Source organism: Populus alba, chromosome 10, assembly GCF_005239225.2.
Source record: "Populus alba chromosome 10, ASM523922v2, whole genome shotgun sequence".
Lineage (NCBI taxonomy): Eukaryota > Viridiplantae > Streptophyta > Magnoliopsida > Malpighiales > Salicaceae > Populus > Populus alba.
In genome coordinates, this window is record NC_133293.1 from 19,487,274 (window position 1) to 19,507,884 (window position 20,611).

The 20,611-nt window shown below is 35.6% G+C and overlaps 4 protein-coding genes across 6 annotated transcripts; all 4 read left to right on the forward strand.

Annotated features, from left to right (window-relative positions):
* Positions 1–565: 565 nt before the first annotated feature.
* Positions 566–2,899, forward strand: LOC118059901 (chalcone--flavanone isomerase 2). Its single transcript, XM_035072899.2, has 4 exons — positions 566–838; positions 971–1,129; positions 2,144–2,367; positions 2,510–2,899. The coding sequence occupies exons 1-4, from the start codon at positions 733–735 to the stop codon at positions 2,690–2,692; spliced, it is 672 nt and encodes a 223-aa protein (XP_034928790.1). The 5' UTR covers positions 566–732; the 3' UTR covers positions 2,693–2,899.
* A 262-nt stretch (positions 2,900–3,161) lies between these two features.
* On the forward strand, positions 3,162–5,805 carry LOC118059779 (probable LRR receptor-like serine/threonine-protein kinase At1g51880). The gene is made up of 3 exons (XM_035072752.2): positions 3,162–3,228; positions 3,373–3,934; positions 5,328–5,805. Exons 1-3 carry the CDS (start codon positions 3,162–3,164, stop codon positions 5,803–5,805), a joined length of 1,107 nt encoding a protein of 368 aa, XP_034928643.2.
* Positions 5,806–9,802: 3,997 nt separating this feature from the next.
* On the forward strand, positions 9,803–13,167 carry LOC118059900 (probable receptor-like protein kinase At5g59700). Of its 2 annotated transcripts, none has more exons than XM_035072897.2 (2): positions 9,803–10,102; positions 10,196–13,167. In XM_035072897.2, exon 2 carries the CDS (start codon positions 10,488–10,490, stop codon positions 12,948–12,950), a length of 2,463 nt encoding a protein of 820 aa, XP_034928788.1. In that variant the 5' UTR covers positions 9,803–10,102; positions 10,196–10,487; the 3' UTR covers positions 12,951–13,167. The 2 variants fall into 2 exon arrangements, with proteins under 2 accessions (XP_034928788.1, XP_034928789.1); XM_035072898.2 differs by having other exon boundaries at positions 9,807–10,102; positions 11,060–13,167.
* A 1,263-nt stretch (positions 13,168–14,430) lies between these two features.
* On the forward strand, positions 14,431–20,092 carry LOC118059902 (protein RDM16). 2 transcript variants are annotated; one of them, XM_035072902.2, is made up of 7 exons: positions 15,135–15,192; positions 16,769–16,852; positions 16,935–17,053; positions 17,200–17,616; positions 17,726–17,920; positions 18,008–18,168; positions 18,909–20,092. In XM_035072902.2, the coding sequence occupies exons 3-7, from the start codon at positions 17,012–17,014 to the stop codon at positions 19,780–19,782; spliced, it is 1,689 nt and encodes a 562-aa protein (XP_034928793.1). In that variant the 5' UTR covers positions 15,135–15,192; positions 16,769–16,852; positions 16,935–17,011; the 3' UTR covers positions 19,783–20,092. The 2 variants fall into 2 exon arrangements, with proteins under 2 accessions (XP_034928792.1, XP_034928793.1); XM_035072901.2 differs by having other exon boundaries at positions 14,431–15,192; positions 16,769–17,053.
* Positions 20,093–20,611: the final 519 nt, after the last annotated feature.

Below are 20,611 nucleotides of genomic sequence, written 5' to 3' on the forward strand. Positions count from 1 at the left end.
TGGTTTAAATATTTCAATTAAAAATGATAATATATTAACATAGTATATTTTCAACGTGGAATAAAAAATCATTAGAAATAATCTTTTAAACTTAATTATTTATAATATATATAATTTATATTTACATTGATTGTTTTTTAATTTTTTATATAAAATATTAAAATTAAATTTTTTTTACTTTTTAAAATTAATTCAAGTTAATCCATGTAACCCCACATGATTTCTTACCTAGGACAACTGGTATAATAACTATGAACAAAATACTTTCTCGGTCATTCTCCCCAAACTGTACGAGAAAGCTGGACCTACAGGAAGGTAACCCAATGCCACCAGAGCCTAAATGGGAGGCCCAGGAGAAAGACTCTCAATTCAATTCGGAAAGGCCCACCAATGTCTGGACTCTGTACCAACCATCCTCTCATCAATGCTTACCAATCTAGGCATTGACTATATTGCTCTTCTCGCGCATTTTAGTGCATCTACTCTTCCAGCTCCAGTTTTTAAGGCCGGACCTGACTGGATTAGTTGGCATCGCGTGCCTCCACGTGCATCTACCACAGCAACGAGACCAGACCACCCGTCCTCTTCAACGCCCATCAGCTACTAATTAAGTAATTATTAAGACCAACCCCTATCCATCTCCAAGCCCGCTAGCTTACCTCACCCACCAACTCCCTATAAAACTACTAGTTTGAAATCTATCAAACACAACTGACGCAAAAAACAAAAACAATGTCTCTTGCAGTGCCTCTCTCCGAAATTCAAGTCGAGAATGTCACGTTCCCGCCGGCGGTGAAACCTCCGGCTTCAAACAACACTCTCTTCCTCGGTGGTGCAGGTGCTTGATTAATCCACACACCCGTTGCTTATGCTAATCAATATCATGTGATCAGTACAGAGGGTTTTTTTTTTAATTTCTTATTACTAACTTGGTTTCTTTATTACTATTGCTTTGTGCTAACGTGAGCAGGGGTTAGAGGATTAGAGATTGAAGGCAAGTTCATAAAGTTCACGGCTATAGGAGTGTACTTGGAGGATAAGTCCCTGCAGTCACTTTCTGCTAAATGGAAGGGCAAGACTGCCAAGGAGTTGACGGATTCCGTCGAGTTCTTTAGAGATATTGTTACAGGTAAGTACTTATGTTCTGTATTAGACGGGATTTCGGCTAAATCTTCGGTTACTTTGTTACAACACGGCAATTTTGATCAGTCAGGCGTCTTTCGGAGTGTCCTTAGGATGTTCTTAAAGTTTTTTTTTTTAAAAAAAATATTATTTTTAAAAATTTTTAATTTCTTTTACTTCAGACATTAAAACTATTAAAAATATAAAATAAATTAATTAAAAACTCAAAAAAGTTTAAAAAATATAAGTGAACCACAATGCAGTGCCAACTACTTTAACATTGCGTTTGACTAACGAATTTGCAACGGTTATTGCGTCCGTAATGAGTATAGTTACTGAGAGTCTGAGACAGAGATATTTAGTCCGGGTTTCCCAGGGCGTGTTTGGTACCTCAAAATTTAATTTTTGTATTAAAATTGTTTTGTTAAATAAAACGATATCACATGATTGATGGTTTAATATATTCTATTTTTATTATTATATCATTAAATGTAATAAAAATTCATGATTCATGAATTTAAAACATTTGCACCTAACGAATGACAGATCATTTAACAAATGACATTTTCACGCCTAACGCCCGACCAGCTAGGTCCATCTATTATGTTTTAATTGACAAGTACGTCTAGCTAATAATTCATTTGTCTCGCCTGCAAATATTTATCGAGGTGTGTGGATTAAATACGGAATTCAAGTTCAATCATCAAAGCTTCGCATCAAGTAATTTCATGTTTGGGTTACTACTATGATTGGATTTTTCCTTCGTGCATTAACATAGTGAAAAAGTAAATAAAAATTACACTACTATATATGTTAGTAATTTAAATTCAAATTTAAATTACTGTGAACACGAGGAGTTTCATTGAAATCTCTAAGTATGGAAAATGTTTAGAGATTTTGCAGCTATGCATGACCATGAGTATTGGATCTTTCTTGGCCTGAGTTTCTAGTCAATTCATAGCATTGCTGATTTTGCATTTTATCTAAAAATCTAAGTATATTTCCTTATACTATATTCAAGGACCCTTTGAGAAATTCATGCGGGTGACGATGATATTGCCATTAACGGGCCTCCAATATTCGGAGAAGGTTGCGGAGAATTGTGTTAGAATTTGGAAATCTTTGGGAATTTACACTGATGCAGAAGCCAAGGCCATTGAGAAATTTCAAGAGGTCTTCAAGGAAGAGACCTTCCCCCCTGGCTCCTCTATTCTTTTCACACTATTGCCCCATGGATCATTAGCCGTAAGTGTATCATGCTAATTTTTGTTGAGAATTTTTATCACAGTGTAGGGGATACTGGCACGTGTTTGCTGGAATGCTCTTTAATGAAACTCGGTGCTCATAACTGATGTTTCGTATTATTATTCACCCTCTCTAATTACAGATTACCTTCTCAAAAGACGGGTCTGTACCGGAAATCGAGAATGCAGTGATAGAGAATAAACTACTTTCAGAGGCGGTGCTAGAGTCAATGATTGGCAAGCACGGCGTGTCTCCTGAAGCAAAACAAAGTTTGGCTGCAACATTATCAGAATTGCTGAAAGAAAGTAACGAAAATGGGAACTAAGGCATAGCTGTTTTTAGCTAAACCCTTGTTGCTGTCATAAATAAAGGTTGATTGCCGATGAGCTTGAAGCTCAGCCGGAATTCATGCTCGTTTTTTTTGAGATTTCAGGCTCAAGCTTTTCCATTGTAACAAAAAAGTACTGTAACGTTTCGCAGAATCTGTAATTTCCTTCTATCTTATCCGAGGTGGTGTGATTTTTGTTTGTTATATCTGTCTGTTAAGTAGCTGTTTGGTCGGACAAAAGCTTGCCTACTCATCTCCTAGGATGTATACTCGTTGATAAAATATTATTGACAAATGACAATATCCAAAGGTCTTAATTAGTTCTAAATCTGAAAAATCAAGAATTGTTTGTAGATTACAAGGTTTAGCTAGAAGTTATTTAACACCACGTCTCCCTGTCAACTCCCACCATTTTGGGAAAGAACATAAACTCTGCATCTGTGTATCATCGCCCTCTTCTATGCTCATGGGTAAAATTTTGTGGATTCTTTTGGTTTTCATGGTCCTTCAATTGCAGAATTCTGCTTTTCAGGGTAACTTCCTGTGCTATAATTTCTTAAGAAAAAACCTTCAATCTACTTTTTTTTTACATAATTAGTATTTGATTGACTCAGACGTCGTTTACATCAAGTCATCAACCGTCCTATATTGTTAAAATAAAGTTTATGAACGAACAGATTCCCTGGACTATGTTGGATGGGGGATCGACTGTGGCTGTGAGGTAACCCGAGTTGATCCTGACATGACCATGTGGGACACGGATGAAGAATTCACTCGATCAGGCATCAACAAACGTGTCCTGGATCAGCAGCCACTCGATGAGATGAACACTCTCCGAGTCTTCCCTGATCTGACGGACCAGAATTGTTATACATTTCCCACGACCATGTTTCTGCACAAAACTCTGCGATACGTGATCCGAGCCGCGTTCTACTATGGCAACTATGATGGACTCTCAAATCCTCCAACATTTGATCTTCATCTGAACGGCGGAAAATGGTCTTCGGTTAATACAGCTTCAAGAAGTGGGCCCATTTATCACGAGATTGTGTACAGTTTACAGAAATCAGCGATTCTTACAGTGTGCTTGGTGCAAACAGGAGATGGAGAGGTCCCTCTTATCTCTAGATTCTCTACCTTGGAGTTTATGCCACTGCCAGATGTTCTGTACCCGCATTTGGATCCTAATATCTCATTCTCTCTTCTCTGGAGAGCCAACTTGGGTGGCGGCGAGGTCAGGTCTGTGGTTTTCTTGCTTTTTATTTTTCTGTTTTTGGTACAAAGGGATAAATAATTAAAGCAGAGCTAAGGCCTCGATAAGGTAGTTTTCTTGCTATTACCAGCCTATTCTGGCATTGAAAATAAAAATCTATAATAAAAAAAATCAAAGAAGTCTATAACTGGCTTGACAAGATTATTTACACTAACCGAGACCAAAACAAAATTATAAAACTTTGATTAAAACTTCAATAGTTTATTGCTACGTGCAAATGTGTAATAGCTTCTCCACGTAACAAATCATTAACAATGGTGTATATTTTTATTCACAGTCCTACTGGAAATCGGACTATATACACACAAGAGCATGGACCATTCTCTCTCTCTCTCTCTCTTTTAATTAATATTTAAACTAATTTCATTAATCTAAAATTAACAATCATTTTCATTCTTGATATCCCCATTAATTACAAAGTGCTTTTAAAGCAAGAAGGTTTATAATTATAAAACCTACCGTGTGGATCCGAAATTCAACTTAGCCTTATTTCTACTCGTGTTTGAGTTTTTTAAAAAATTAATTAGGAATCAATTCAGTTTGATTTTATATGTACAATCAAAACTTGATTTATTAATGATGTATATTTCTTATAAGAACAAGAATACAAATTCAATTCTCATAAAATATATTTGTTGGAAGGTCAATCTCGAACGGGGTAAGAAAAAAAAGTATGGAAATACCTGAATAAAAAAATAAATTAATTTAAATTTATATTTTAAAAACAGCACCACTTTAATTTTTTTCTAAAAAAATAAAACAAATTGAAAGAAGTTAACTTACTTCCGCTCGTCTAACCCGCAAGCTGTATCTATGTATATATTCCTTGCATTTTCTCTGCGTACCTGCATTCCTCCTCTTATATTCTGTCTATTGAAGTCAATTATATTGGAATTTGGATGACACTTTAATAATAATAAAAAAAAATGATGTTATTGTGGAGAAAAAGTTCGAGGAAAATACTCTCAAATTTCATTATTAAACACATTGAAGATTTCAAACGGAAATGATTAAAAGTAAAACAGCCTAATTTAAAATATAAAAAAATCATTTTAATTCAAAATTTTAAATTGTCATGCAAGGTTCTAGGTTTTATCAGGTTAAAGTTTTTGAAATTTATATAAATTCACAAATTTAAAATTGTGATATTTTACTTAATAATATTATGATATCTTATTAAAAAAATTTGTTTCAATTTAAAAAATGAAGTTATTAAATAAAATTTAAAGATATTATTTTAAAAAAATATTGTTTGCGTGGAACGCAGGTACGCGGGACTTATCACGGATGAATTCTACAACAGAATATGGACACGTGGAGTCACTCCGTCAAACTGTATTCAAGTCAGCACCTTGCCAGATTCAACATTCTCGGTATAGAAAATGACCCTCCTGTTCCAGTGTTGCGAGAGCCCATCGTATCGAAAACTTCTGATCCCATTACCTTGACCGTTGATCTTCCAACGGCGACCCCACAATCTGCTCATTTTGCATTTTACTTTACGGAATTGGCAAGCAGGCCCTTGTTAAATGACACGAGGATCATTGATATTAACATCGACGGTCAGATGATGCAGACGGTGGAAGCAGAGATGAACAAGTGCAAGGTGGTCACGTTATATCCTGTGATTGTTTCGGGCCCCACGATCAATATCACACTTGCTGCCAATGAGTCGTCTACCTTGCCACAGATGATCACTGCCGTTGAAGTGTTCACCAAGAATGATCTTGCGCCAGTTCAAGGAACAGATGATAGCACCAATGAACAGAAACATTTGTCTTTATCACACTTCCTTTTGATTAGTGCCTTGTGCTTAGTTGTTTCCTTTGAAGCATGAGAGAGACATTTGATGTGATCTGATTTTGAAAATTTGCAGGGCCTTTATTTTTAAATTCATTCGTTTCAGTATAGAGCATAGAAATTGGTTTTTTTTTTTAAAAAAAAAAAATAGAGTAATTGCATTTTTTTATATAAAAAAAAATCATAAAAATGAAAACAAGAATTTCCCAGTCAAGTACAGTATTTATGCATGGATTTATACGAGTTTGTAAAACATATTTTTTTTATACGCGAACACTGTTTAGCAATCTAAATATTAGAACTATTTTTAGTTAGTGTTATAGATTTGATTTTTATTATGAATTAAATATAAAAACTCTTTTTTTTAGTCTATAATATAACTTTTTTCATGATATTTTTAAATTTAAATAAAACATTAAAGTAGTTATTATAAGCTGTGATTTTGATTTTCCATGGCAATTAGCTGTGATCTTGATTTATTTATTTATTAAAAGAAAAATCATATTCATTCTCAATAAAATGAACACCTTTTTTTATTATTTCTTCATTAAAAAAAAACTAAAAAAATGAATTAAAGATGAAGAAAATGAATTTTCTATCAGTAAACACACCCGGACTTCTTAATTAATATGAGAGGTGTATTTTTAAAATTGTAATATTAATTAATATGTAGATTGTAAATACATGAGAGGTGTATTTTTTAAATTATAATCTTAATTAATATGTAAATTGTTTTTTTTTTTAAAAAAAAAACTAACTGATAGTTTAAAGTCCACTGGACTTCTCCGTCAGAAAAAAATAAAATGTATTGAGATTTAACTCCGAGTCGAGAATTGATATCTCGGGAACACAATTTCCCTCGAATCCAAAATAAATTCCAAAGTGCAGGCTGGATTAATAGCATGTGTTGTATGAACAAGAAGGCTATCAACTCCAAAGTGTATTGTATGAATAAGCAAGCAATAAGTTCAAATCATATAAACATTGGAAGCGACTAATTGCGAATTCTCTTGTTTAGAAAAAGATGGCTCGCTTCCAGGACACAAATATTTTTATGACAAGACCTGGAAAATAAAATGCTCGATACTCAACATCCAGCTCACTTGACTTTATTAAAGTAAAAGCAGATCTTGATATGATTTCCAAATCAACGGTGGATAATCCAGTGATGGATACTTCATCCCATGCGCCCTGTTTGCTTCTGATTTCCGCCATCTGCGCATGGTGCTGGCCGTTGTAGAGAACGCGTTTACACGTCTTGTGACGACAAAGAAGGGGACATGAGCATAATGTAAAGTATCATTTGATTTTATATATAAAAAAACCCTTAATTGATTATATTCTCCCCGCCAGCCATTTTCACGAAGCTTCTCCCTCTTCGTCACTCTTTCATTAATTAATTAGTTGAAGTACATAATTTTTATTTTTATTTGAAAAATAATACGGCTCTGGAAGAGTGGTATAGATTGAAAAAATATTTGAAAAAAAATATTATTTAAAAAAAAATTATTTTTAGATGCGATTAAATATTATTTTTTTTATATGATCATTACTAACGGTTATGTGATGATGTTTTAAAATATATATTTTTTTATAAATTAATCAACTTAAATAAAAGTTAACTTGAAATTTCTTGAAGATTTGATTTGGTTACCAAAAAAAAGAGATAAGAAAAGGTGATGTGATGTAATAGAAAAGAGAAATGAAAGGAGAAAAAAACATAATGGGTTACCAGAAATATATCAAGATTTTATTTTTAATACACTTGTTGCTATTAGAGAGATTTTGATGAAATGATTATAGCAATAACATACTAAAAGATAACCAAATGAAATCATAATTGGTTATGAGTTTTGTTCATGGTTAATTATAAACTTGTTTAGTGGTTTTTAATGTGTTGTTATAATTATCTTGTCATTATCTTTTTAATAATATCAAATATGTAAAAACAGAGCACTAATATATTCTCGATAACTTTTTTTTTTTATTTTTTTTGTTCTTTCATGTTATATCACCCAATCTTCTCTCCATCACATCACTAATATGTTCCTAACAACTTTTTTTTCTTCTTGTTTTTATCTTTCATGTCACATTATCTTGTCTCATCTCCACTATATATTAAATCTTATTTAATTAGGAATTGATCTTCATCAAATTTGGATTAACCTTTACACTTGCTAGTTAATTTGCCAATTAATGTGTTTAAATATTATTTTTATGTATAATTACCATTGCTAGCAGTTGTTGTTTAGTCATGTTTTAAGATGAATGTCTTTTGTAAATCCATTGACTTGAACAAAAATTAACTCAAAATTTCATGAAGATCCAATGAGATTTAAAATCTAATGATAAAGAAAGAGAAATAAGATAAGATGATATGATAGAATAGAAATATGAGGGAAGAAAAAAAAAAACAAATAACGAGTCAACAGTGATATATTAAGATTTCATTTCCAATACATGCATTACTATTATAAAGATTTTGATCGGATGTCTAGAACAACACCTTGAAAGACCACCATACACGATCATAAGTGGTTAGGAGTTTTGTTCGTGGTTAATTATGAACTTGTTTGATGATCTTTCTATCTTGAGATATTTTTAACGATATCAAAAACATAAAAATAAAGTTTTGATATATTCTCGATGATTTTTTTTATCGTTTCCTCTCTTGTCTTCTTTCCATTGCATATTGAATCTTATTCGTTTAGCTATTGATATTTATAAAATTTGAGATCACCTTTTATAATTGTTAATTAATTTGCATGACAAATGATTTTTCAAGCAACTGCGGCTATTACAAATAACAGTTGTGCTCAGATGTTATTTTTAGTAGCAGTTATATCAAGATTACACTACTTTTCTAATATTTCTTTAACCCGTGTTAGTTTTTAAATTTTTTTTATTAAATCGTGCGAGGATGATAAAAGACCCGAAGTAACAAAACCAGGGCATGCTCGTGCTTCTTCACCCAGGACTAGCCAATACACATGTCCATCCACGAGAAATATCAACATACCATTACTTATTCTTTTGACATGCTTGAACTGCAAAACACAATTGTGGCAAACTCAAACCTTAAAAACCGATCATCTTAGGTACAACATACCGGGAAGAAAATTGTTTTGAAATTGATTGAATCTCTTAATAATATAAATTATATTTTAAAATTTTATCTAATAATTTAAGTTACTGGACTGAGTTGGTTCATTGACATGGTATTAGAGTTTTGATACCAAGCGGTCACGAGTTCAAATCTTACTATCTCTATTTATTTAATAAAAATTAAGTATAAGATAATTTGGGTTGGTGTAAGTTTCAAGTTAAAAAGTTTTCACTCGAAGAATATGTGTTAAATAACAATATAAATCATATTTTAAAAATATTATATAACAACTTAAATTATTAGATTAAGATGATTATTTAAGGTGAATTAAAAAAAGGGACCATAATAGAAAACAGGGTTTCACATTTTCCCGAAAAAATACATTATTCTCCTCTTAAAGATCCCAGGTTTTTTTCTAGCCGTTTCATACATTAAAACTCAACTTTTTTCTCCCAAGTTCTTAGCTTACACACAAATTATTCATATTCGGATTAGTCTTTTTAATTGAATTGTTTTCAGCTTTTCATCAAATTCGAATCCAGAATAATAATATAAACAAACTCATTTATCTCCTAATACTATTAAAATCTTAATTGCTGTCTAATTACCGAAAAATGTTATTCCACAGAGACAGGGCAAGAACCCGAACCCATCGTTCTAACATCGGATAATGATATTCTTATACCATACTAATGTTTCAGCGATCATGCATGGTTTAAGTACAGCAACAACAAGCCCAGAGTTGGAATCACAGTCCAATCTAACGTGCAAATCCGCCGCACTGTCTCTGTCACTCAAGAAATATGTGATACATGTACACTATCACAACCTAAAAGTACAATTACCTTTAATCCACTCACTCGGAGAAGCGCAACCAATCCATCTACCAACATTAGCTGTCTTCCTCATTTCCCTTTTATATATCTTGTCTTCTTCTGTCAACCACTCTAACTCTCTCACCCACTCTATCATCTTTTCTTTTAGTTCTTTTTTCCTTCTTTTCCTTCTATTTCTATGAATTTGTCAAAACAAACGTTTGCTAAATGAAAAAACAAACATTTCCTTTTGGATTGCTGTCAAATTAGTTAAACGATGCTGGACTGCAACGTGTTGCTGCATAACACGTCACCTCTGTTTACAAGTTGAGGAGGCCAATTACATGACTGGGGATTTTTGTAGCTTTTCAAGTATCTGGTTTGGTGTTTGTTAATATAAAGTGATCTTGAAGGTGACCAATTTTTCCACTCTGTTCCACTCTTGATTTTTTCTTTCTTTTTTATGATCCGGGGCTTGTTGATATTTTAAGGAGGTAATTATCCAGGTATCAACCACCATCCCTGTCACACTTTTCTTCCTGTAATCGTCCCAGGTTTGTCACTACTGTTTTCAATTCTTTCACGATCAGCATTAAAGTGTCAGCTTTGGTTGTGATATTGGAATCTTTTCTTTTCTTTCCCATTCCTGTTTCTATAATAGTCCCAGTTCTGCCATTTTTGTTATTTTCATCTCAGCTTTGACTGTTCTTTTGTTACCAATCCAGCTTCAAAAGTTCTATTGAGTTTGTTAATCTGATTTTTTCTCCAAGTTCTTATCTTTCTCTGTGGTTCTTAATCATGGTGAATATCTGCAGTTGTGAATTGCTCATCTTGACTGGTTCAATTCTTTGTCTAGTATGTGTTTCATTAGAATATGTTCCCGAAGATAACTATTTGATAGATTGTGGATCCTCTACAAATAGTTCAGTAGGGGATCGTGTATTTGTAGCTGATCAATCATATTCCGATGTCCTTTCAACCCCACACAGTATTTCTGCCAATACGAGTTCAGATTCCACCTCTTCAACGTATGATTCTGCTCTTTACCAAACTGCAAAAATATTCAATGAGAGCTCTCATTACACCTTTCCAATCAAGAAACCCGGGCGACACTGGATCCGCCTCCATTTCTTTCCCTTTGCGTATAGAAACTACAACTTGAGCATGGCAAAGTTCTCCGTGTCTGCTCAAAATTTCACACTTATTAGAGAATATCGGTTAGAGTCTCCTCCCATTGTTAAGGAATACTCTGTCAATGTAACGTCTGGCAGTCTCGTTCTCACCTTTACTCCCTCTGTCAATTCATTTGCCTTTATTAATGCATTAGAAGTTTTTTCACTCCCTGACAAGCTGATTCCTGCGGGTGCTAGGACCATTAGTAGTCTCCAAGGTAACTACAAGAATCTGTGGAAGCAAGCATTAGAGACAGTCGAGAGGGTTAATATGGGCAACCAAACCGTGTTTCCCCAAAATGATACCTTGTGGCGACTTTGGGTTTCTGATAATCAATTTCTGATACATAATAATCTAGTAACGTTCGTGTCTAATGTCACAGCGGTCAATTTCACTGGAGGAGGGCCGAGTGAGAATATAGCTCCCGCTTTGGTCTATGGGACTGCTACTAGATTGAACTCAGACTCTGATCCTAATATCAATGCCAATGTGACATGGCTTTTTGATGTTGATCCTGGTTTTGAGTATCTGGTTCGGTTCCACTTTTGTGATATATTAAGCAATCCTCTTCCTAAGCTGTACTTCAATGTGTACATTGGTTCTTGGCTGGTTTATCAAAATCTTGATCTTCTCAAACTCACATTCTCCTTGGGTGCTCCGTATTTTATGGACGTCATCACCAGAGTAAGTGACACTCGACTGTTAAATGTAAGTGTTGGCCCTTCTAATGTAGGTACCCCTTACCCAAATGCCATTCTTAATGGGCTGGAGATCATGAAAATAAGCAATTCCGAGGATAGCCTCGATGTCTTAGACTCTATATCCTCAAGAAGTTCGGAGGTGAAAGTCATTATTGTTGTAGGCTTGACCGTTGGATTGTTTCTCGTTGTTGTTCTGGCTTTTGTTCTGTTTCTGCTGTGTCGAAGAAGGAAATTAGACCACGCTGACCCCTTGAAATCAGAAGGCCATTTTCCCTCGAGTGGAGGAGGTAACAATCGATACTTCAACGGTGCTAACATCTTTTCCACCTCAAAATTCGGGTACCGCTTCCCTTTCATGGTTATCCAAGAAGCTACAGATAACTTCACTGAGAGTTTGGTTCTTGGGGTTGGTGGCTTTGGAAAGGTTTACAGAGGAGTTCTGAGAGATGAGACAACGGTGGCAGTGAAGAGGGGAACTTCACAAGCACAAGGCATTGCAGAATTCCGGACCGAGATTGAAATGTTATCTCAGTTCCGGCACCGGCATCTGGTCTCTTTGATTGGATACTGTGATGAAAGGGATGAGATGATCATAATATACGAGTTCATGGAAAATGGGACTCTGAAGGACCATCTGTATGGCTCAAATCATCCCAGCCTAAGCTGGAGACAGCGGCTTGAGATATGCATTGGAGCAGCTAAAGGACTTCACTATCTCCATACTGGGTCTACAAGGGCTATCATCCACCGCGATGTCAAGTCTGCAAACATACTACTAGATGAGAATTTCATGGCCAAGGTTGCTGATTTTGGGCTTTCTAAGACTGGTCCTGAAATAGATCAGTCGCATGTTAGCACAGCAGTCAAGGGAAGCTTCGGATATCTCGATCCAGAGTACTTGATAAGGCAGCAACTGACGGAGAAATCAGATGTTTACTCATTTGGAGTCGTCATGTTCGAAGTTGTTTGTGGGAGACCTGTTATCGATCCATCAGTTTCAAGAGAAAGTGTTAACTTAGTTGACTGGGCATTGAAGTCTATAAGGGGAGGAAAATTGGAGGAGATTGTAGACCCTCGTCTTGAAGGTCAAATCAAGCCAGACTCATTGAAGAAGTTTGCTGAGATAGCTGAGAAGTGCTTGGCAGAGTGTGGTGTTGATAGACCTTCAATGGGAGATGTCTTGTGGAATCTGGAGTGTTCTCTCCAACTCCAGGGTGATGAAGAGAGATCAAGCAACAATTATCAGATGTCGACACAATTCAATCGTGGAAATAACTTTGAGACCAGAGTATCGGCTAGAGAATTCAGCTTGGGAGGCGGAGATGACCTTGATGGTGTTTCAATGAGTAAAGTCTTTGCCCAAATGGTTAGAGAGGAAATGAGGTAGACTGCAGGGAAGCCATGGACTCAAACCTGTAGAAAAAAGGATCCATTTATTGCAGAAAGTCAGGTCTAGAAGAATATACCGTCCAGGAACTGTGGATTAAAACCTGTTGCAGGTAGTAGACTGGTATATTTTGAAAATCAAGTAGCTTGATTTTGTATGTTGTCAAGGGAGTAAATGCATCGCGCATTCCATTATTCCACCTGTGTCTTCGATTTCATTGTTTTCTCTTTCTTGGATGTTGAATGTTCTTCATTGACCTAGGGCTTTCTCTCATGATTTGTAATCTTGTTTTCTATACGAATTTGGTGCTTGATCTCTTCCTTCAAATAATTTTTTTTGAGGGTGTTGTTATTTTTTAAATAATTTTTTATATTAAAATATATGTTAATAATATTTTTTTATTTTTTAAAAATTATTTTTTATATCACACATCAAAATAATTTGAAAATATTAAAAATATATTAATTTAAAATTAATAAAATAATAAAAAAATTTAAATATTCTTAAAATATAAAAATAAACATATCCAAATCCAGTTTCCACTTCTCAAGCAATATATATCATTGTCATCCTGTTTTTGCTTTCTGATGTGCTTGGTAGTTGATTATCCTCTTATACTTTCAAGCTCGAAAGCAAGAAAAAAAAAAGAGATGCTCAGGTGCCGAATAGTGAATCACAGAGCTGAACTAGCCATGACAAAAAAAAAAAAAAAAAAAAAAAATCTTGAATTAAAAAGAAGGACAATGTAGCATACATGAAAGACAACTTGGAAGGGACAAAGGTTGCATGCTTGGCCATGGACTGCGATGGAAGTTTATTTGCTGCTTATGAACAGTAATTTTCTCTGCTTACATGAAGGGAAACATCTTCTGTCACTTAAATTTCTGGAAGAACCTGCTTTAGTTTTGCACAATTAGCAGGTAGATTTTATAGTCGGTCCAGTGAAACTTGCATGGGTCAAGCTAACACTTGTGGAGAGTTTCAGGATTTATTTAGCGTGTTTTTTTAAAAAATAAATTTTAATTTTGATATATTAATATAAAAATAAAATTTAAAAAATAAAAAGTTATTATTTTTAATATATTTATAAATAAAAAAATATTTTAAAAAATACCAAAAAGACAACATGCTTAAATTCTTAAAGAACGAAATGATTACTTTTGTAAACCACCCAGAAAACGAGTTTCCCTTGCTATTTTAAATATGATTGTTTTAAAATATTTTTTTAAAAATATTTTTTTTATTTTAAATTATTTTAATGGCTGGTGTTAAAAATAAAATTTAAAAAAATAAAAAAAAATTATTTTAATATATTTTAAAAAACTGCCATAACAATGAGAATATATATAAATTGCTAAGAGGAAATGTTAACTTTTGATTTTAAAATTTACAAATTTATCCTCTCATCATTTTCCAGTATAAATTCCCTTTCTCCAATCCTCCACCGCCTGAATTCAACAATAAAACCTTAAATAAAATCAAATAAATAAACAATACAAATACCATAATCCTAGCCGTTCTTTCATTACCCTCACGAATATCTCACCCTCTCTTTATCCTTAAACTAGAGAAAAACAGAGTGAGATAAAGCGACAAAATCAGATAACAGTTAACAAAACCCTAGACTACAATGGATCGCTCCTCCAAGCGCACACGTGACGACCGTGACCGTGACCACCACAAACACCGATCACGAGACGATAAGCACCGAGACTCCTCCGATTCTCACCACCACCGATCAGAGAGAGAATCTCACCATCGAGACCATCACAAATCATCTAGGCGCGATGATACTAAGCGCGAAAGATCTCGCGAGCGAGAAGAGAGTGTAGATAGGCGAGAGAGATCTCACGATCACAAGTCATCTTCCTCATCGAGGCGTGAGGACAGAGAGAGATCGTATGATGAGAGAGAGGAGAGAGAAGGGAGTAGAGAGAGAAAGCGCGAGAAGAGAGAGAGAGAAATTGAAGAGGAGGATTATTTTGAGAGAAAGAAGAGAAAAGAGAGAGGAGGGAGTGAAGATAGGGTTGTTGTTGACAAGGAGAAGAGGAGTAGAAGAAGATTTGGCGAAAAAGTGAAAGAAGAGGATATTAGTATTGATAACAATAATAATGGTAATAGTTTTGAGAATGTGAAGAGTGTGGATTTGAGTGAGGTTAGAGTGAAGGAGGAAGTGAATGGTCAGCCAACTGGTGGCGGCAGTGGCAGCACCACAGAAAACGGTGGTGTTTCGGCTGCAAATGTAAGTTTTCTTCCTGGCTATAATTTTATTTTTCGTGCCTGCTTTGGGTATTCTTTTCCATTGTGTTTGTTTGCTGTTTTGTGGTTTGATTAAGTGTACGTGTTTGGCTTGGATAATTGGATTAATGTAATATATTAAGAATAGAGGACGGTGTTATGTTCTCTATGTTCTCTTATCTTTGGTTTAATTAGTTGTAATATGGGCTGTTTGGATTAGACGGTGGGATAACGAGGGGTAGTTTGGTGGGGAGATGGGAGCTGTGGTTCTTCACCGAATTTGATGCTGTGTGTGCCTGTTACAATTCACAACTAGAAGCTATTTTATTTCTTGTGTTACGTCTCGTAGTGTTCATGGTTGCTCAAATGGGACTGTTATTGTGTGTTTCCATGTGTGTAATTTGAGAATGGAGGTGGTATAGTGGATAATTTGTTGTTTTGAAATCTAAAATGACTAGTCGCTGTGCTTCACTAGAAATAGAAAATTGAGCAATAATTTGGATCAGGTTGATAATTAGATTTTCAAGTTTAATTTTAGTGGTTCTATGTGAAAAATAGAGGTAAATTTTAGTGCCAAGTGATGGAAGATATATAGTGTTTGTGGCATATGTGATTTTGCTAAGCAGTGTTCTTAGGGTGTGTTTGTTTTTGTTGTTGTATTTGCTTATCAAAGTTCTTTTCAAACTGTTTGTTGCCGGAAAAAAAGCATTAAATTGATGCTTTTAGGTGCTTTTTGATGGTTTTGATGAGCTGATGTCAAAAAATAATATTTTTTTTGGAAAAATCATCATTTTGATGCATTTTCAATTGGAAAACACTTTTAAAAAGTACTATGGACTGCATTACCAAACACACTCTTAAATCCTTATATTTTTTAATTAGCATTTTCTTAAGGTTTTTGCTGAAGGACTCACTTTTGTTCCTCTTTTGGCCTCGTTCACTTGCTCAATTGTCCCTACTGTTTGGCACTCTGCCTTGCAAGCATGCTGCTGTGTGCACATGGACTATCTGGTTTCATCAGTTTTCTCATAGTAATAGGAACCTTTTGAACTGTATTTTGAGATTCCAAATCATTGGTTTGCTTGCATAAAGGTTGATTAAAAGTCCTCTATTTTTAACAAGAAATGGCAATTTCCCTTTCGTGCTAGAACTGTTTTCCCATCAATCTAGATGTAGGTAGGAGATAACGTTCTTTACTTTATCTTTTTTTTTTTTGGTTAAGACCTGCTTTCACTTCCTATTTTTATGCAATGAATATTTGGCTGGCTGTAGAAGGATGTGTCCTGTGAATCTTGCATTTAAATTGTTCAACTTTGAACTGTTCCCTGTGTAAGGTGATTGGTGTCTGATATTTACGTTTGTGCCTAATTATATGTGTTTGGATTTATTGCTGTATAATTTTATTCACATGGTGTGGCTTTTGCATTATGTTTTCATTTGATTATAAGCCTATTATCTTTTCAAAGCTATTCATTTGTTGCCCCCCCCCCCGATCTCTACTTTTAAATGGTCTTTCTTAAGGTGCTCCTGTTATCAAGCTTGTATGCTGACATGTGAAGTTAATTGTTCCATATCTGCAGGGTGCTACTCTGGCAACTTTCACCAAGACACCAAGCAATTTGCCTGAGACCTCTGTGGCACCTGTCCACCCCCTTCCTACCAAGGTATCTTCAATTTCAAACACAAATGAAAATAAGGGAGTTAGTATTGCCAGATCTCATGAGGTTCCTGGAAAATCTAGTACAGATGGGACAACTTCAGCTGCTGGGAAAAGTGGAAATCTATCACTTGATGCTTTAGCGAAAGCTAAGAAAGCCTTACAAATGCAGAAGGAACTGTCAGAGAAGCTGAAGAAGCTACCCCTGGTAAGTTCCCATCATGCAATTTCTTTGACATTCTTGTATGTGCTGTTGTTTCCCTATATCTCTTTGTCATGTCCAAATATTCATACACCCTCTTTCTTTCTGCGATTCCAGTACATATTAACTGTTTCTGTTCTTTGCTCTTGTAGTCGAGTAAGGGTAATAAAAGTTCAGGTGGTAGCTTACAAGGTCCATTGTCATCAGCAACCATTACTACTGCTGTTTCAGTAGAGGCAATGCCAAGTTCATCCACCTCATCTACTAGTACTATGGTGTCTGTAAAGCCACCTGCAACTGGCATGGCACCTCCGCCTGATATTACTAGCATGCCCAATTATGAAGCTGTTAAACGTGCCCAGGAACTCGCTGCTAAAATGGGATTTCGCCAGGACCCTGAGTTTGCTCCTCTTATAAACTTTTTCCCTGGTCAGTTGCCAGCAGAAGTCTCTGCGCTGCAGAAACCTTCTAAGGCCCCTGTTCTTCGTGTGGATGCACTTGGTAGGGAAATAGATGAACATGGAAATGTGGTGAACGTGACTAAACCAAACAACCTCAGCACCCTAAAGGTTGGGTAATCTCTATAAGACTGGTCTTTTTATTATCTTTTTGTTAGACCTGTGATATTTAAATAGTGATTGTTCAGGGCTGTTATGTGATACATTTGGATTTTTTCAGGTCAACATCAACAAGCAGAAAAAGGAAGCATTCCAGATTCTTAAACCTGAATTGGATGTGGATCCTGAATCAAATCCTTATTTTGATGCAAAAATGGGAATTAATAAGAATAAATTCTTGAGACCCAAACGGATGACCTTCCAGTTTGTAGAGGAAGGCAAGTGGTTAAAAGAAGCTGAAATAATGAAACTGAGGGTACTTCTTGCAACCTCTGCACCGTTTTGCTGTCATTGCTATTTTCATTGTGTGCGTGTATTTATAGTTTTTATTTGCTTAACTCAGAATCAATTTGGAGAAGAAAGAGAAAAGGATATGAAGGCAAGGCAAGCATTACATGCAAAGGCAAAGGCAGCTCCTGATATAAATCCTAATTTGATAGAGGTATCAGAGCGAGTTACAACCAAAGCAAAGCCTAAGGATCCAATTCCTGATATTGAGTGGTGGTAAGTTTACAATTACTTATCTTTATATAATATGATTCTTCTCAAAAACAACACTTGTTGTTGCTTTGTTGCAGAATTGGTTCCACATTTGTACACTTGAATTTGAGCCTGAATGATCTAACTGGAATGATTGTTTGCTAATTCTCGTTTTAGGAACAATTGCTTGTTACTGGAAATGCTCTATTTCAAAAAATCTTTATTTGATCCTTCTATGTACGTGCTGTATAAGGATGGCTAGGGATTGATGAGCTGTTTTTTCTTTGCAACTGCTTGAGTAGATTCTAAGATTCTGTAATGTCTGAGGTTCAGCAATGACTGAATCTTAAAGTTGTGTTATACTTATTCAGAGTTGATCAGAGTGGCTTTTTAACCAGGGTTGTGCCAAACTTTGAATCCTGTTCTGATTCCTTTAAGCTACTTTTCCCAGTGGTTTATCCTGGCTATCGCATGCTCAATGAGTCCCACAACCTGGTTAAAAACAGTCTCTGAGCAAAAAAATAGGTCTAGTACATCCTAAGCTCCTTAGTCTACATTCTTGGGGTTTCCTTCTTTTGAAGCCCAAGAAGGGAATCATGCATGTCTGGCTGTTTGTGAACACTTCAAATTAGAATAATTACAGATAGTGGGAGAACTTTTGTTTTGATTATTCTATGTACTTTAGCTTTTCTTCTTATTCTCATATCGGTCATTCTTGTCTTAGATGGAAAGGAATTAATCTGTTTGTGGTTGCTGAATTTCAGGGATGTACCTCTGTTGACTAGTGGGACTTATGGTGATGATGTTGATGATCTCATGACCCAGCGTAGATTGAAACTGGAGAAAATTACTATCTATGTGGAGCACCCACGTCCAATTGAGCCCCCGGCTGAGCCAGCTCCTCCCCCACCTCAACCTTTGAAGCTAACTAAGAAGGAGCAGAAGAAGCTCCGTACACAGCGTCGCCTCGCTCGGGAAAAAGATAGACAGGAGATGATTAGACAAGGCTTGATTGAACCTCCAAAACCAAAGGTTAAGATGAGCAATCTAATGAAAGTTCTTGGCTCTGAAGCAACGCAAGATCCAACTAGACTTGAAAAGGAAATTCGTACTGCAGCTGCTGAACGTGAACAAGCACATATTGATCGTAATACTGCACGTAAGCTCACTCCTGCTGAGCGCCGTGAAAAGAAGGAGAGAAAGCTCTTTGATGACCCAAATACTGTGGAAACTATTGTTTCTATTTACAGAATCAACGATCTTTCAGACAAGAAAACTCGCTTCAAAGTTGATGTCAATGCTCATGAGAATCGCTTGACTGGATGCACGGTGATTACAGAGGGAATTTGTGTGGTGGTTGTTGAAGGGGGGAGCAAATCCATCAAAAGATACGGAAAACTAATGCTTAGGCGTATAAACTGGGCTGAAGCTGTAAATGAGGATGAAGGAGGTGACAATGACGAGAAACCAATGAACAAATGTGTGCTAGTGTGGCAAGGTAGTGTTGCCAAACCTAACTTCCACAGGTTTTCTTTGCATGAGTGTGTGACTGAAGCTGCAGCCCGAAAATATTTTGCTGATGCTGGTGTTGCCCACTATTGGGATCTGGCTGTCAATTTCTCCGATGATCAAATGTGAGAGGCTGCTTTGAAGAAAGAGTGTTTTCAGGTCATTACTGATCTTCGTCAAAGTCTAGTTACTTCCCTTCAATTTGCGGCTGAGAGTTCTGAGATAACTTTGATGCAATTTTTCACCTATATGTGGCTTTCAGATCATTGAAAGTAGATCTATTGCATTAAGATACGTGTTGATTTAAATCCCATGTTTCTGAACCGTTCTGTCCATGGGGTTAGGCAGAAAAATGCTTGAAAGCTTCGAATTTTAAATGTAGATGCTATTGTCAGATTGAATAGCTAAAGGAGTATTCTGATGGTTGATCTTTCTTCAAGGCAGTGTGGCAACTACTAGGTTTGTCTGGATATCTAATTGAATTGTCAGATGACAGTTATCTGTTGCTTTAAGATAGACTAATCTCGAGTTTTGCTAATGCCCAATTACAGCACGCGTACTGATGATGTTGGGAATTGCAGTGGCCTGTGCATGCAGAAAGTGGCAACTACATTTATTATGTAGTGTTTTAGGGATCAGCATTTGTTGATGCAGCTGCTAAGGCTGTCAGTCAACAATGTTCATAAAATCACGCTGCCGTCTTTCCGAGAGGGACTCGTAACGTGCTTGTGAATTAAGGATGAAGACGTCCAAGCTCTTGCTGTCCATAAATGGGATGTTGGGAGACATTACTGCATTTAGCTTTTGATATTTCTTGGCACCTCCCCTATAGCCTGAGCATTTATAGCAATTTTTGGAAGGGAGGCCTCTTGTGCCGCCGGAGCTTGGCATCATTTATTTCAATAATTTCAACTAACAAAATTGAATTTCCTGACTAAAGACGAGCATATTGTCAACA